General features: G+C 24.1%; 3 protein-coding genes across 3 annotated transcripts; 2 read left to right on the forward strand and 1 right to left on the reverse strand.

Moving 5' to 3' along the window:
• Nucleotides 1-2,223: 2,223 nt before the first annotated feature.
• Nucleotides 2,224-3,313, reverse strand: INS49_003412 (uncharacterized protein; the record flags this gene model as incomplete). The annotated part of the gene is made up of 2 exons (XM_043164206.1): nt 2,224-3,203; nt 3,259-3,313. The coding sequence occupies 2 exons, from the start codon at nt 3,311-3,313 to the stop codon at nt 2,224-2,226; spliced, it is 1,035 nt and encodes a 344-aa protein (XP_043018971.1).
• A 1,036-nt stretch (nt 3,314-4,349) lies between these two features.
• Nucleotides 4,350-5,644, forward strand: INS49_003413 (uncharacterized protein; the record flags this gene model as incomplete). Its single annotated transcript, XM_043164207.1, has 2 exons — nt 4,350-4,506; nt 5,343-5,644. The coding sequence occupies 2 exons, from the start codon at nt 4,350-4,352 to the stop codon at nt 5,642-5,644; spliced, it is 459 nt and encodes a 152-aa protein (XP_043018972.1).
• Nucleotides 5,645-5,701: 57 nt separating this feature from the next.
• On the forward strand, nt 5,702-6,160 carry INS49_003414 (uncharacterized protein; the record flags this gene model as incomplete). Its single annotated transcript, XM_043164208.1, has 1 exon — nt 5,702-6,160. One exon carries the CDS (start codon nt 5,702-5,704, stop codon nt 6,158-6,160), a length of 459 nt encoding a protein of 152 aa, XP_043018973.1.
• Between the last annotated feature and the right edge of the window lie 12,447 nt (nt 6,161-18,607).

Here is an 18,607-nt window from a genome sequence, read left to right on the forward strand (position 1 = left end):
GGGCAGCTCCTGCCCAGAGTGTGCCATTCCTGCGCAGTTGAGCCGGGCTGCCCAATCCTTTCCCAACCCATCAATCATCGTCAATTATCAACCATTAATCATCATCCCATTGGCAGTCCCTACCCGGATCGAAATCCAGTCCAGTCTCGTCTGCGCCGTATTATCGCCGCCCAAACGCCTTGAGAGTGTGTGCTCGCTCCCGGGGCGCGAAGGACAATAATTCGGGTCACACAACAACAAAAACAACATTGACAAGTCGACGTGCTCGCGCTTGCCCAGGTGGTTGTTAGTCTACGGCAGGAAGCTGCTCACCGTCCATGGCGCGACCAAGGAGGACCCTGTGGGCAAGTAGCACAAGCGCCTGCCAATTGTCCTGGGCTGGAGGCACCTCGCCCGTGGCTCCCGCAGCTGCCCCTCCATTTTGGTGTAGGTCGCTGCTGCCCATAAAAGCATCGCAACTTATTCCCCAGGGCGGCGGGTTGCCCAATGGGGCAAGTGCGCAGGGCCAGAATCGCAAGCCATGCCTGGAGGGGAGGGAGGGTCTTTGTTAGGTCGTCGGCCGGTATACGCCAGTCTCGAACCAGACACGGATGGATTTATCACTGCTAGTAGGTAGACTATGCATCTACCCAGGTTCTGCCTTTCTTCCTCGCAAGACTGAGCACGATGATCCCCTCTACCACATGTCAATCCCAACTGATCAGTCCCGCCCGCCCCTTGAGATGATATCCGGGAAACCTTAAAAAGCGCACCAACCCGCCGGCCGCCCAACCAAGAACAGGAAAGGGCTGGGCTGCTGGGACGCCCACTAAAATGACCTCATCGTGGCACCGTGGCTCCCTGACACCACCGGGCCTGTCATCCAACAGCCACGACCCACCCCCGGTGCGACCCTGCGATTTCGACCACAGATGGCTGGCTGACCCCACGCAGCCCACGCAGCCCGCGATGGATGGGTGTGGGTAGTAGTGTAGCAAAGCAGCCAGAGCAGCTCACCTCAACAACACCATGACTTACACACCGTCTATCAGTCCACACCACAGTCCACAAAGGTCAGCGAGCCAGCCTGTCACACACCGTCCGTCATGCCGCATCCCCTTGCGGCGGGGGCGCCAACCCCGACCTTTATTCAAGACTAGCTTTCATGAGGACCGCCCGCCAAGCAAATAGCCAGATCTCGCAAATCTCGAATAGATAGATGACCCCTTGCGGTACTGCTGGCTCGTTCAATGGTCGCACGCGTGACACGCGACGTACAAGCGTAACCGTACCGCACAGGATGCTTCCGTCTCTTTTCTCCTGAGGACCGCTATCGGTTTTGCATACTCCTCTACAGCCCAAGAGGGAAAGGTAAATCACCATCACATGATGCTGTCCCTAGTACAGGCACATATGCTCTCAAACGGCTCTTTATCGGCGTGGGGGCAAGGCTCGCCCGTGAATCTTCTGACCTGAGACAATCTTGGGTGGCGACATGGGAAGATCACGAGACGAGCCACGATACACAGGGCCACCCGAAAGTGAAGACGTCACGGCATGATTCACTCAGGCTGGCCTGTCTCGTTTGGTTCATTAATTTTTCGCTGCTCCTTCCTGCGACTGACTCGATCCGCCGCTGTATCAGGCATTCCGGTTGGGAGAGTCGGGATGCCTGCCTCGGTTGGCTCGGGTGAGCAATTCCTGCGTGATTGCTGTACAACCTCATTTTGACAACCGCGACGTGCACTGTTGAAGACTGCACTCCGTAACCTTTTCACTTGTCATTTCTTGCAAGGGATATAACCCAGGAGCACTCATGGAGAGATCACTCAGAGCAGGCTACCTAGGCACTCCAAGGGTGGTAACAAAAACCATCCCGGCTTTGAGTGCGGATTCAAGAAGAATTGATACAACAGAGTGAATTTATGGGTGGCGTGTACGATATGTCTTCTATAATCTTCGCATAGTCTACCGTTTTACGTTGTTCGCGGCAAGATCCGACCTAGCCACGGGCGAGCGCTAGATGTCCAAAGCCTTCGAGGCGTATGTGTCACCAGCTTTGAACAATACCGTAACTTAATTGTCAGTACCGAAGGCATCCCGCGTCTATCTGTATCGTGATAGAATTGGATTTCCATAGTGGGGCGTTCTCAGTACCTAGGTCCATAAGTTCCTAAGCTTCACACGTCGTCGCAGGTTGCCAAACAGGTTGAGGAGTATTATTCTGTTTCTACTTGCCACAACCTAGTCACTGTCATCGCTACTGGTATCCACGTCGCTGTCAGAGCTCGCCGACTCCTCACTGGAACTCCCAAAATCGCTGGCAGAGCCACCACCGCGGCGCCGCGCCTCGAACCGCCCGATGGAAGCCTTGGACACCTCGTGCAAGTACTCCGTGTTCAGCCCCTGGCCGCCGACGTCGACACGATCCGGCACGTACAGCTCGTCTCCGTCGGCCGAAAGCTGTGGCGTGTGATCGGGGAGGAGGTCCGTCAGCAGGACCTTGACCAAAGGTGCTGCGGACCGGTCGACGAGCCGGGAAATGCACCTGATGGCCTGCCCTTCGTCTTCTGCGTCGCCGCTCATCCGGGACAGTGAGTCGATGATGATGAACACCGACTCATTTTCTGAGACCTCGTCCACCAGGCGCTTGAGCAACTTCAGTGCCGGACGCAGGCGTGTCTGGCTCCTCCCGCAGTATTTGTTCGTCCCGAGGAAGGACAGGTCCGTATGGTTCTGAAGCTGGTGGGCAAGTTGCGAGTTGAGGCTGTTTATGACGGCGATTGTGCCCGATGTGTCAGCCCTGCGGGGGCCCTCTTCGGTGCGCAGCCCGCAGGAGTGATGTAAGACGGGGCTGTCGTGGCTCTGACGAAGGCTCTGTGCCAGGAAGGCGGACGAGAGCGACATTGCGTTCGCCTGGGTCTGCGGTGCGGTCTGGCATTGTCTAACAAGTAGGCCTAATTCGGGCTTTTCGAGCCAGGACAGGAGCTTCTCCGATGTCATGATATACTGAACCTGATCCTGATGCGTCCGGTGCAAGTTGTGTTGGAGTGACTCGCGCATGTCTCTCTCGCCTGCCGAGACAAAATCGAGCGGAAGCCGCGCCGACCACTGCTTGAGTGCCTTCTTGTCAAGTCGTGGTGACGGCTCAGGCGTAACTGATCGAGATGATATCAATATTGGCTGGTCGTTGTCACGAACTAAGAGGTAGTCCAGTCCGCGAGCTGTGTCAAAGAATTAGCAACTCTGTACTTCGCATATGGCGTGCGGTCGACTCACCCTTTCCAGTGCGGGAGTCGAAGGCTTTGCTGCTGGTCAGAAGTTTGTGCGTCATGTTGAGGACGCCCAAGTTCGCTCCTTCATTCGAATCTCCTCGCTGGCATGTCCGCGTTTTTCTCCGTCCTCGCTAGTCTTCCGCGCCTTGGGTTCCAACGCGTCCAGTCTATTTGCCTCTTGTTGATTTCCTTCCAGTCGGGCTAAGCTTCTCTTGACTGAAAGAATGTGGTCTTCCAGTCCTCCCAGCCTTTGCTCACTGCAAATGTGCGCCTGTCCTTTGAAATTACTCAACGCCTCTTCGAGATCGTTGAAGCCTTCAGCAATCTCCTTTCCGTAACTTTTGCCTTTAATTACGGCCTGAAATCCCTTCTCTAAAGTATTTTGTCAGAAGACTCAGACAAAACGACTTTCATGTAAAGAGGTAGCAGAGGTGATCACCTACTGGCGATGTTCCTCGAGAGTTCCTCCACAATTCTGTCAAGAACCTTGAATAGGCATACGGACACCGAGAAAGACAGAAAGCAGGCCGACCACATTTTGAGCGACAAGTCTACGACCAGGCACCTGATGCAGGGGACGAAACCGGGGATGTAGCCAATTTGTCCAAGAGAGACAGATACACTCCCTTCTCCATTGATTCCTATTTTGTTTACTTCGACGGTACGAGGTTCAGCCCTGGGCAGACTTGGTTCGAGTTCAAGCCGTTTGAAGGAGTCCTCAAGGTTCAGTCTCTCCGTGCGTATCCAATGCGCTACAGACCTACTAGCGATTTGAGTGGGTCTATGGATCTATGTGAGCGTGGACGCCAATTCTTGGACCTCACCGTCGTGGATCACAGACACTACGATGGTGTCACGCTGGGGAAAGACAAGGAAGACATCAACAGCCCAGTTATTATAGACTTTAAGATGGGACTTGAGAACAACAAACAATGGGACCCGAATTTCCCATGGTATTTCATGGCCAGCTGGAAAGCCGAACCAAGACAAATCCTTGAAATACCCACGCGCTCATGTTCCCACGTCGATTGCCACAAGTCTGGCTGCCTGGAGGACGCCTATCCAGCCCATCAGACGGAAGGGTGTGAGAAGAAGATGCGCAGCTTGGTCAGTCAGCTTGACGAGCTCGAGATCCCGACCTCTAGGTCTGGGCCTGGGCTGGAGAAGTTGAGGTCCGATATGGCGAAGATGGGCTTCCTGGATCTGCTGCTAGGCTACGGCTTGGCATACGTCTTGCGTGGTCTCAAATGGGGTACGTTATCCGTCCATTACTGCTGAAACATGGCTCACAAATATCTGCATTCAAGGTAGATATTACAAGCCTTGGAGAAATCCGACAAGAGGAAGGCTGGGACGACCTTGTTCTGCCACAAAGGCACAAGAATCTTGTGCAGGAAATGGTTCAAACACATGCCGCTGGCTCTAGGTCTGCGTCTGGACACACGCAGGCGAACTTTGAGGTGGACTTGGTTCGTGGAAAAGGTATGCATCTCCCTCATATTTATGTAATAGTCAGTTCCTGTCACTTGTGGCTTGTTGTGCTTACAGTTTTCAGGCAAAGGATGCATTCTTTTGTTGCATGGCGAGCCAGGAGTTGGCAAGACAAGTACTGCAGGTCAGTCGTATTCAAAGCTCCGAAGGAGTCTCATCTTCATGATGAAATCTGTAGTTGACCTTTGCAGAATGTGTTGCTTTATACACGAAGCGACCACTATATCCGATCACATGCGGTCAGTCCGAATTTAACGCGGTTTTCAGAGCGTTCGCGGAGCTGTTCTAAACACTTACTCGTACAGGGGATATTGGGACTGATCCCGGGGAGCTTGAGCAGAACCTGGAGAAACATTTCACTCTAGCCCACAAGCGGGGCTGCGTCTGACTTCTTGATGAAGCAGACGTGTTCCTAGCGAAGAGAGATGTAAGTATATGGAGGCGTCATTCAAGTTTTCTTCACATATCTGGGAACGGTTAATGTCAGTATTCTCACACTAGGCTATGGAAATTTGATGTTGCAAGGAATGGTCTCGTCTCCGGTAAGTAAGAACAAATGGATCGTGTTCTGAAATCTCTAAGATCTGGCCACCATAGTGTTCCTCCGAATTCTGGAGTACTACTCTGGGATACTGTTTCTCACGACAAATCGCGTGGGTACCTTGGACCCTGCGTTCAGATCAAGAATCCACGTCACACTTTACTACCGCAAGCTGAACAGAAAGCGGGCCATCATGATCTGGAAGACAAACATTAGGAGACTCCACAAGCCAAACGAAGACCGTGCTGAACAAGGTCTGAAAACAGTCGAATTTGACGAGAAGAGTATCGTCAAGTACGCGGAGAAGCACTTGGCGGATCTGAAGTGGAACGGCAGACAGATTCGCAATGCCTTCTAGACAGCGATTGCCCTGGCCGACTTTGAAGCAAGCGACTCCGCGGAAAAGGTTCCAATCATGACCAAGAATCATTTCGCCAGGCTCGGAAAAGCTGCGGCAGAATTCGATGAGTATTTGGAGTCGGTACACGGCATGGACGAGGACAAGATGGCGAGGAGAGACCAGGAGCGGGCCACATTCTCCCGGAAGCTTGGGAAGAGGAGATCAAAGCGGGATTCAGACGACGACGACAGCGACACCTCCGACGAAAGCGATACCTCCGACGAAAGCGATACCTCTGACGAAAGCGATTCGGACAGCTCTTCCGAAAGCTCGAGCTCCGATTCTTCTGACAGCGACTCGGCTGACTCTCGTGCGAAATCTAAGAAGAAAAAATCAAAGTCGAAGTCGAGCAAGATTAAGAGCAAGGACAAGAGGAAGCAGAAGCAGAAGGACAAGGCACCGAGCGGCAAGAGCAGCAGGAGCGGTCATGCGAAGGATAAACGGCCATCGATGAAGACTGATTTAAGGGATTGATGAGATTTGGGTCAACACATGGCGCGTGAGTATTGTAAGCCCCTGGGGCATCTTACAACTGAGAGTTTCCGTTCGAGCATCTAGAGCAGATTCATGCTTTGCTACCTCTCCGTCACCTTGTCAACAGATTACGTCAATACAAAGTCAATAAACTGTTCACAATAAGCGTCTGCAAAAGTAAATAGGCCACAATGACCTGAAAAGGACCAAGGGACGTTCGCAGACAGCCAAAAAGTGGGAATCGCATAGACCCCCAACAGCTCGGTGCCAGTGAACACAAAATCAGCCTGCTGACCCAACATCATTTGTTGGAAGGTGCGAGGGTCGTATGCCCATACGCTAGCGCTAGCCTACAAATAGGCTCCTTCTAAGCGTTCAATAGCGGGAGATTTCTCTCCTTAATAATATAATAATCAACTATTATTTGCTTTATTACTTTATTAGATTATAAGCTTAGCATTGCTTAAAATATCTTAAAATATTAGGAAATATTAATACCCTTATTTTTATAATTATTTTTATACTTAAATTATTAAGATTTTAATATTACTAGCCTTTGCTTATATATTATTATTATACTTTATAATAGCTATTATAGCTAATAATAACTTATAATAATTTAGCATTCCTACCTTATTTAATATTTTAATTATTTACTTCTTTTTATTTATTTATTTATATTAATTAATGTTAATTATTATAAATAAATAAATATATAAATATTATTTAAAATATATTTAAAGATATATAAATATTATTTAAAAGATATTAAATATATTTAATTTTAAGCTTAACTTATTATTTTTCTTAAAGTTAAACTTAAAAGGGAAGAACTTTTTAAATTAAAGAATAGCATAAAGTTATAGCTTTTAATTTATTAATCTTAGTAAGTATATTATAAGCATTAAGGAATAATTAAGAGAAAGTATAGCCTTTATAAAATAAGAAAAGCTTAATAATTAAGCCTTTATTATATTTTTAAGCTTAATATATTTAAGCCTTATAATATTTATTATATTATATAAAAAATCTTTTAATGCTTAAAGAATATTAATTAATTAATTTAATTATAATATTAGCAACTTAATTATTTATTTCTTTTATTAATTAATAAACTTATAATATAAGAATAGCTTTAATTTATAAAGCTATTTAAATGCCTTTTAAAACCTTTAAATAAAACTTTATATTAAAATCTTAATATTAAGATAATTAATTAAGAAATTAATAAAGTTACTTTTTAAAAGTAATAAGGTTAAAGGCTCTTTTTTCTTAATAATATTATTAAATATTATAAATAATATTATTAATAACCTAAGCAATTAAAACCTTATAATATTTTTTAAAATTAAACTTAAGATAATAAATATTATTTCTTATATAAAGATTAAATAATTTAAAGCTTATTTTATTTTTACTTAAAAAAAGTTAATATTAAAGAGTATAAAAAAGGCTATAAAGTTTATATTAATAGGTATTAACTTTATATTAAATAATAAAAAATGCATTTAATGCTATATATAAAACTTTATATTTATTAATTATTTATATATTAATTATATAAAGCTTATTAAATATAAAGCTAATTAAAAATAAAAAAAAGTAAAAAATAAGTTATTATAAATTAAGCTATAAATAAAGAAGTTATTAAAATTTTTAATAATAAGAAAGAAATAATAATATTATATATTTAAATTAAAATTTAAAAAATAAAGATATTAATAAATATAATAAATAAAATAAACTTAATAAAAGGATATTTTATTAAGAAATAAATATTATAAAATTATGGATTTTTAATTTTAATGCTTTAAAGTATATAATAAGATATATAAAAAACTTTAGCTTTTTATAATTATATTTAAATATAATTATTATTATAAATAATAATTAACTTATTATAAAAAGCATTAATTTTATAAAAATCTTTTTATAATTATTAAATAAATTAATTATTAAAAGCATTTTTATTAATATTTTATATAATTATATGCTAAGAAATATTTATTTATTTAATTAAATTATAATTTAAAAAAGGTTTTAATTAAATATATAAAGAAATAATATTTTTTTATTATTAAAAGATAATAAATTTTATAAAATATTATAAGCAAAGTTTTAATATAGAAATTTTAAAATTTAAATAATAAAAAATAACTTTATAATATTTATAATATATAGCGAATTTTATAAAGCTTTTAGTTATAGCAATTTATTAAAATTAATTACTTAATGTTTATATAAAGATAAAAATATTATATTAAATAAATTAATGAATTTTTATTATAAATTATATTAATTTATAAAATTTATTAAAAAATGCTTATATTTATTATTAAAATAATAATTTATATAATTATTTAAGTATATTTAATTTAATTTATTAAGTAAATTTTTAATAAAATTATTAAAAGGTTTTTAATACTTTATTTTATTTATTAATAATTATATTTAATTTTATTAAGTTTACTTTATTATTTAAAAGAATAATATTTTAAAATTATTAAGAAATTCTTAAATATAATTAAAACTTAATTTAATATAAAAGTTAAGATATTTAACTTAAATAATAAAAATAAATATATAAATAAGATAATTATTATAATATTTTAAAGATATAGAATTATTTATAAGAAATTACTTCTTTATTATTATAAGTTAAATAATATACTTAAAAGGTTTATATATATTATTATTATTAATGCTTATATAATAATTTATAATAAAAACTACTTATTTTTATAGCTTAAAGTAATTTCCTATATAATATACTTATAAAATTAAAAATTATACTTAACCTTATTATATTAAATAATATTATTTAAAATGCTTTATAAATAAAAGCTTAATATTAAATATTTTTAATTATATTTTTACCTTATATATCTTTATATTTTTATTAAAGCTTATAAATTAAAAATAAAATTATTAAATAAAGTTAGAAAGATATATTTTATAAGATTTAAGGTTAAAAATAAAAATATTTTTTATTTATTTATATTACTTTAAAAAGTTATTATAATTATAATATTAAGCTATATTATTTAATTTAATTTAATAATAAAGATTATATAAATAATTAATTAATTAAATAAAAATATATTATTTAAAATAAAGATATTATTAATATTTTAATTAATAAAATTTATTAATAATATAAGACTTATAAATAAATTTATAAATAAATTACTTAAATTTATAAGATTTATTAATAAATTACTTAAATTTATAAAATTTATATAATTATATAATTATTAAAAATAATAAATTTAGCCTTTATAAAAAGCAAAAGAAAATATAAATATTATTATAAAATATTTTAAAGATTTTAATAACTTAATATTAATTAATATAAACCTTATATTAAATCTTATTTAATTAATATTAATTAATGCTAATTATTTTAATTAAATCTTTATTTAAGCATTATTTATTAATATAATAAATATTAATAATATTTTTAATATATATATATAAGTTATAAAAAGTAATAAAAAAAATGCTTAATAATAAGCTATTAAAAGAAAACTTAAATTACTTTTAAATATAAGTATATAAATTAAAGTATTTATTATTATAAATTAATATATTATTAATTTTTATTAAGTATATATAAAGAAATTTAATGCTTTTAATAAATTTATTTATTATAAAGCTTAATTTATTACTTATAAATATATTATTAATAAGTATAAGGAATTATATAAGAAATAATATTGCATTAAATTTTAATTAATTATAAAAAGCTAGCTTTTATATTTATTTTAAATATTCTTTTAAGAAATTAACTTTTCTTTTTTCTTATATATTTAATGCTTTAATTAAGCTTTTTTTATTTTTAAGAATTTTTAAAATATTTATCTTTTTTCTTTTTTTAATTTTCTTTTATTTTTATTTTCTCTTTTTATTATATTAAAGCTTTTCCTTAAGTTATTTTTAAAAGGATTTAGCAAAATTTATTTTTATTTATTTAAGTAGCTTATTTTTATTAATAATTTAACTTAAGCTTAATTTTAATCTTATATATTTTTAATTAATAATAAGAAAAATAAAAAGTTAGCTATAAGTTAATTATTTATTAATTTTATTTTTTTTTTATTTTTATATTAAATATTATTAAATTATTTTATATTTTAATTTAAAGCTTTAATTAAAGCTTATATTTATTTTTAATTTATTATAAAAAAGAATTAAATATAATTAAATTTATAATAATATTATAAATATTTTAAAATTATTTTTTAATTTTAAAATACTTTTTATAATTTTAAGATTTAAATAAAATATTACTTTAATTTTATATTTATATATTATTAAGCTTTAAATTTATTTTAAGTTTTTTATTAAAAACTATATTTAAATATAATAATAATATAAACTTAAAATTAAAATAATAAATTTAAACTTTATAAATATTATTTAATATTAATTAAAAATACTTTAAATTTTTAATTAATATTTATTATTATTATTATAATTTTAAGTTTAAAATAAAGGGAATTATAATATAAAATTAAGGTATTTATTTTATTTATTTATAAATTTAATAAATAATATTATATTATATATTTTTATATTAATTAAATTATATAAAAGGCTTAAATTTAAAATATAATTTTATTTAAGCTTTAATTAAATTTAAATTTAAATTATTAAGAATTTAATATAATATTAATAAATAAAGCATTAAATATAAATTTAAAAAACTTTTTTTATTATAATTTTATAATATTTATTTCTTAATAAAATATTTTTTTATTAAGTTTATTTTATTTATTATATTTATTAATATCTTTATTTTTTAAATTTTAATTTAAATATTTTATAATAATATTAAAAATAAATTCTTTAAAAATAATTATTTTAATTAAAAATATTATTACTTTTAAGTTTCTTTATTTTTTTATTATTTTAATAAAAATTATTATAATATATATATTATATTTTTAAGCTTAAAGCTTTTTTAAATTTACTTTTATTTTAAAAGTATTTTTAAACCTTAAAAATTATTTATTCTTTTTTATATAAAGCTAAGAAAGGAATCTTAAGAAATTTATTAAAAAAAAAAGGAAATTTAATTTTATTTATTATTAATTAAAGTATTAACTTTATTTTAATTAAACTTTATAATTTATTATTAATAATAAGTTAAAAATTTAAATTAATATTTTAAAAATCTTATTTTTTATTAATATAATAATTTTATTATAAATAATTTTATTTATAATTTATAATTTAAATACTTTAAAATTTAATAAAATTAATATTATTAAGATTTTAAATAATTTTAAAATTATTACTTATTAATTCTTTTACTTAAATAATTAAATCTTAAAATTATTTAAATAATATTATATTATTTTAAATTTAATAAAAGTAATTAAAAGTATTATTATTAAATAATTTATTTAAAAAAATTAAAAAAAAAAGCTTTTTATCTTTTATAAATTTAATAATTAAACTTATTATATAAATTTAATTATAATTATTAAAAATATTATTTATAATAATTTTTATAATAATTTAAAAATATAAAAAAGAAAAATTATAAAATATAATTAAAAACTTAATAATATAAATAATATTTTTTTTATTATAATTTAACTTTTTTATAAGGTACTTTTATTATATTTAAAAAAATAATTAATAAAAAAAAGAATTATTTATAAGTTAATAAGAAATATTCTTTAATTAAACTTTAAATATATTTTATTAAAAATTATTAATTAAGAATTTAAGTATTTTATATAAAATAAGTATTTATTTATATAAAATAATTTTAATTAAAATTTATTTAATTTAAAAAAGCTAAATTTTCTTTAAAAAAGTTAAAATAATTTTAATTTTTTAAATTACTTTTAAAATAAAAATTTATAAATTTAATAATCTTTATTTAAATTTAATTATATTAATATTATTAAAAAATATAATTAAAATTTATAAAATATAAATAAGTTTATTAAAAAGTTTATAAAATTAAAGCTTAATTTAATTAAATTTAAAAATAAATTTAAATTATTTTAATAAAATATTAAAGCTTTTTTTTATAATAAATAATAAAGTAATTTTAAAATAATTAAGCTAAGGGCTATAAATTTTATTTAATAATTTTTAATAAGATTTAATTAAAATAATTTTAATAATAATAAAGTATAAGCTATAATTTTAATGCTTTTCTTTTAAAAAAATAAATTACTTAAAGTTTATTATAGCTATACTTTTTAAAATTATAATATATATTAATATAATAAGCTTAAATAACTTTTCTTAAATAATTTATTAATAACTTTTAAGTTAAAAGAATTATTAATATTCTTTAATTTATTTAAAAATACTTAAGCTAACCTTTTAAAATATTTAAATCTTATTTATATTTAATTATATTATAATTAAAATAATTATAATTTAAAAAGATATATTTATAATTAATTAAAGTTTTTATTTAAAAAAGGAAAATTTAATTTACTTTATATAATTAAATATTATAAGCTTATTAAGATAAATTCTTTATTTAAAGAAAAGGCTTTATTAAAAATTTTAAAAATAATTTAAAAACTTAATAATTAAAAGAAAGTTAATTTAATTTTAATATTTATAAATTTTATAAATATATAATTTTATATAAAGAAAAGCTTATAATTTTAAATAATAATAAACTTTTTTAAATAAATATTATTATAATTAAGAAAAAGTATATAATTAAGGATATTAAAAATTAAAATAAAGTTATAAAAATTATAAAGGTTAATTAAATTTAATTTAAAGATTTTAAAGAAATAAAAAATAATTAATTTTAAATTATTAATAATAAATTATAATTAAGAAATAAAAAAAAAATAAAAAAAAGGAAAAATTTATTTATTAATTAAAATTAAATTTAAAAAAAAATATTAAATTTCTTATAATAAAAATAAGCTTAATTAATATAATAAACTTAAAATTAAAAAAGCATATTTAATAATCTTTATTACTTAAAGAAAAAGTAACTTAAGTAATTTTAATTATAATTATTAAAATAAGTATTATAAATATTTTAATACTTAATAATATTAATTTAATCTTAATTAAATACTTATTAATAATATAATTTAAAATATATATTTTATTAAAAATACCTTTTAAATTAATATATTTTAAGAATTATATTAAAGATTTATTTTTTAAAGTTAATATAATTATATTTTTAATAAATAATATTAAGGTTAATATTTTAATTAATTTATTATAAATTATTTAATATTAAATTAACTTTATTATTATATTTATTATAAATATAATAAATTAAAAATATTTTAATTTAACTTATTTAATAATTTATATAAAAATAAATAATTACTTTTTATAATTTACTTCTTTAAATATTAAAGTTAAAATAAATTTTTTATTTTTATTATATTATAAATATAATAAACTTTTATATATTTTATTTAATAATATAAACTTAATAATATATAATAAAGATTCCTTATTTTTAATTAAAATTATAAAAAGTAAATTTATATTAATTTAAATAAAATTAATTTTATATTTTTTATTATTAATAATAAAGCCTTTAATACTTTATATTATATCTTTTTAAAAATGCTTTTTTTCTTAAATATAAACTTAATATTTAAATAATTTAAGGAATATTTTTATATTTATTTTATTCTTAATAATATTAAAATAATATATAATTTAAAATAAAAGAATTAAAAGCCTTTTAAAATAGCTTTATTTAAAAAAGCTTAAGTTTCTTAAAAATATTTATTAACTTTTATAAGTATTTTTTTACTTTTTTTAAGCTTTAATTAAAGCTTAATATTAATTAATATATTAATTATATTAATTTATTTTAATATTAATATAAAAAAAAATAAAAAGTTTTAAGTATTTTCTTAAATAAAAATATAAAACGTTTAATTTTTATATTTATAAAAAACTTTTAAGCTAAAATTTAAAAAATTTATTAAGCTAAAAGAAAAAATTAATAAATATTAACTTATATTTATAATATTTATTTATAAAAAAGAATTATATATATTAAAAAATAAATTAATAAAATTCTTTTTATTTTAATTATTATTAAATTAATTAATAAAATTATTTAACCTTTAATTAAAACTCTTTATAAATAAATAAATATTAAAATTTATTTTATAAATAATTATTTTTTTAATAATATTATTTTTAAAAATATAATTAATTAAAAACTTATTTATAAAAAAAAAGTAAAATTAATTATAAATAAAAATTATAAAAGTAAATATAATATTTAAATTTAACTTAAGTTTTCTTTAATTAATAAAGAATTAAAATTAATGCTTAATTAATTAAATACTTTTTTATAAAAAAATTATAACTTCTTTTTAAAGTAAAAAAAAAAAATATTTATTTATTTACTTTTTAATTAAAAGAAATCTTTAATATAAAATTAATTTTATATTATTTAAATTAATATTAATATAATGCTATTATAATTTATTTAAATAATTCCTTATAAAGTATATTAAGTAAAGATAATTTAGCTTTTAAAAGCTTTAAGAAATATAATTATTAAAATGCTTAAAGATTAATAAATTAATAAAGTTATTAAGAAATCTTATATTATTTATAAGAATTAATAATTTTTTATAAAAAAAAAAAACTTTAATTATTAACTTATTAATAATATCTTAAAAGCTAATAAAGTTATAATTAAAAATGCCTTTATTTTATTATTAATAAATAAATTTATTAAAAAGTTTATAATATATAAAATATTATCCTTCTTTAACTTTTTCTTAAAATATAATTAAATTAAATTAAATAAAATAAATTAAGATATTATAACCTTTTTTATTTTAATTAAATTATTTTAATAATATAGCTTATTTATAAAAGTTATAAATTTTATTACTTAATTTATATAATATATAATTTAAATCTTTTATAACTTAATTCCTATAATATATAAATCCTTTTTTAATAATATTATAATTAAGAATTTAAAAATAAATTATAAAAATAAAGGAATACTTACCTTATTAAGGATTTAAAAATATATAGCTAAGTATATTAAGAATTTTAATAATGTTTTTTATAATTTTAAGTTAATTAAAAAGGTAATTAATATTATTAAATTAAAATAATATAAGCAATAAGCTAATATTATTAATTATATTTATAAAATACTTAATTAATCTTTATTAAATAAAAAGATTATTAAAATTAATAATTAAAATATTTATAAAAATATAATTAAGCTTAAATCCTTTTTAAGCTTATTAAACTTTTATAAAATATAAATACCTTTTTATAAAATTATTATTAAATTATTATTTAATCTTTTAAAAAAAAATATACCTTATTAATAAACCTTAAAATATTAAAAAGCTATAAATATTTTTAAAGCTATAATTACTTTAAAATTATATTTAATTAATATTAATTATTTTAATAATAAAATTATTTTTATAATAAATATAAATTTTAAGAAATAAAGTATATACCTTATATAAATTAAAAATAAAATATAATACTTAATTTAATATAAAAGTAATATTTAAATAAAGGCTAAAAAGCTATATAATATAATAAAGCAAAAATGCAAAGCTATTTTATATATAATTAAGTACTTATGCTTTTATATTTATAATATTTACTTTATCTTAAAAATAAATTTAAATATTTTAATTTAATAATTAAAGGAATTTACCTTAAATATATTAAGTACTTATATTATAAAATAATTAATAATAATTAAGATATATAATTTTATTATTTATTATATTAAAAGCTTTAAAAATATTATTATAAATATACTTTTTAAAAAGTTATTAAAGCTATTAAATAAAGCAAATTATAAATTTAAAGAAAACATTAAAAATTAATATAATACTTCCTTTAATTAATTATCTTAACTTTAATTATTTAATTAAAAATTATTACTACTTAATAATTATTTTTAATTAAAAAAATTATTTAAAATTACTTAATACCTTTATTATAAAACTTATTTTAAAAACTTAATATTATAATAATAATTATTTTTTTATAAAAAGGCTTATTATTTCTTTATTTATAAAGAAACTCTTTAAAAATAACTTAAAAAAAATCTCTTATAATAATAAGTTATAAATAACTTTAATTAAAAGTATAAAATTATTAAGAATTGCTATATTCCTTTTAAGCATTATAAAAGGAATGCTATTTATTTTTAAATTTAAGCTATATATTATTAAAAAAGAATATATATTAATATTAAAAAGGTTATTATTAATTATCCTTATTATAATAAATAAAATACTTAAATTTATAATAATAAAATTATTTTAATTATGCTAAATTAATTATTTATTAAGATTTATATTAATATTTAATATTTACTTTTTAATTAAGGATATAATAAGTTAATTAAAGAATAATATAATTTAATAAAATAAGTTAAAGCTATATTTCTTAAAATAATTAACTTAAAAAGCATTAAGAAGTTTTTTATTTAAAAATTCCTTTTTAAATAAGGGCTTTTAATAAAAATAATAATAAATAAGGGATATAAGAATATAAGCTAATTTACTTAATATTTTTTAATAATTAAAGTTAAAAAGATTATAATTTTAATATATAATCTTTATATTAATAATATTATTAAGTATAGTTACTTTATTATTATAATTATTATTAAGAAAATACTTAATAAAGATATTAAAAGCTAAATATAAATTTTATTTTATGCTTTCTTTATTAATTAAACTTTATTTAAAAGATTTTATAAAAAAAGTTCCTTTTATTTTCTTTATAGCTTTAAATTAATTATTTTAATTAAAATTATTATTTTTATATAATATATTTAAACTTAAACTTTAAATATATTTATTTAAGATATTTTTAATTCCTAGTTTTAATTATTTCTTAATTTCTTATAAAATATAAAGGCAATAATTAAATTAATTTTAAATTATAAAAAGAAAGTTATATAATAAAATATATATTATAATTTTCCTTAACTTATTTTCTTAAAAAAGGATAACTTAATTTTATTTATTAATAAATAAAGGAAAGTTAATTATTCCTTATTTTAAAAATTAACTTATTATTAATTTAATTCTTTTATTATTTATAAAATATATTATAATAATATTTATAAACTTTAAATACTTAATAATATTTATTTTTTAAGTATATTTTTATTAAAATAATTAAAAAGATTTATTAATTATTTTAAGATATAAAAACTTAAACCTTATTTACTTTAAGAAATTAACCTTATAAGTATTATAAATAATAATAACCCCTTTTTAAATATTTTAATAAAATTTAATTTATTTAACTTTATTTTAAATAATCTTAACTTTAATTATTATTAAAATTAATTAAATATATCTTTATTTATTACTTAAGTATATTAATTATTTATAAGCTTAAACTTATTAAATTCTTTAAACTTTAATATTTAAAATGCTAAACTTATAATATATTTATATATAAAGCAAAGAAACTTAAGAAATAAGCCTTTATAATTTATTAATATTCCTTTACTTTAATTAAATAACCCTTAATATTCTTAATATAATTAGCTTAGCAATACTTTTAAATCTTAGCTTAAATATTTATTTAAAGGGGGGGGTTTTATCTTTTCTTATATATATATATATATATTATTTATTATAATATAAAATTTCTTTTTATATATATTTATTTACTTAATTAAATTTAGCCTTAGGTTTAAATATAAAATATTATATTTTAAAAAATGCATTATAAAATTTATTATATATTTATTTATTATTTTCTTATTAAGATTAAAAACTTTTTTTTTCCTTTTAATAACTTAATTTACTTTTCCTTTTTTCTTTTTATTTTAATTATTATTTATACCTTATTAAAAAGCTTATTTTTATAATTAATATAATAAGAATTTTATATTATAAGATTATAATTATTAACCTTAAATAATGCTAGCTTTTTTATTTTAAATAATATTAAAGCTAATTATTCCTTTAAGTTATATTATTTTATTAATAATAATTATAAAGCTAAGTATATTTTTAAACTTTATTTACTTAGCTATTATTATTTTTTATACTTTTTTTATATTATTATATTTATTAAAAGTATAATTAAATCCCTTAATATAATAAATATAATTAATATAAGCATTATTATAAAAATTATATAAAAAGTAATAATTAAAAAAAGGAATTATAATAAGAATATTCTTATTTATAATTAAAAAAAAGTTATAACTTATATGCTTTAAGCAATACTTATAAGGAAAAGTATTTTAATAATTATAAAAAGCTATAAATAAAGCTACTTAATAATAATAATTAAAGTAATTATATATTATTATTATATATTTCTTATAAGGAGCTTTATTACTTTTCTTAATAATAATAATATTTATATAACTTTTAATTAAATTCTTAATATTATTTAAAAACTATTCTTTTTATAGCTTATTAAGAAATTTATTAAATAATTCCT

Source organism: Diaporthe citri (assembly GCF_014595645.1).
Source record: "Diaporthe citri strain NFHF-8-4 chromosome Unknown scaffold_10, whole genome shotgun sequence".
Lineage (NCBI taxonomy): Eukaryota > Fungi > Ascomycota > Sordariomycetes > Diaporthales > Diaporthaceae > Diaporthe > Diaporthe citri.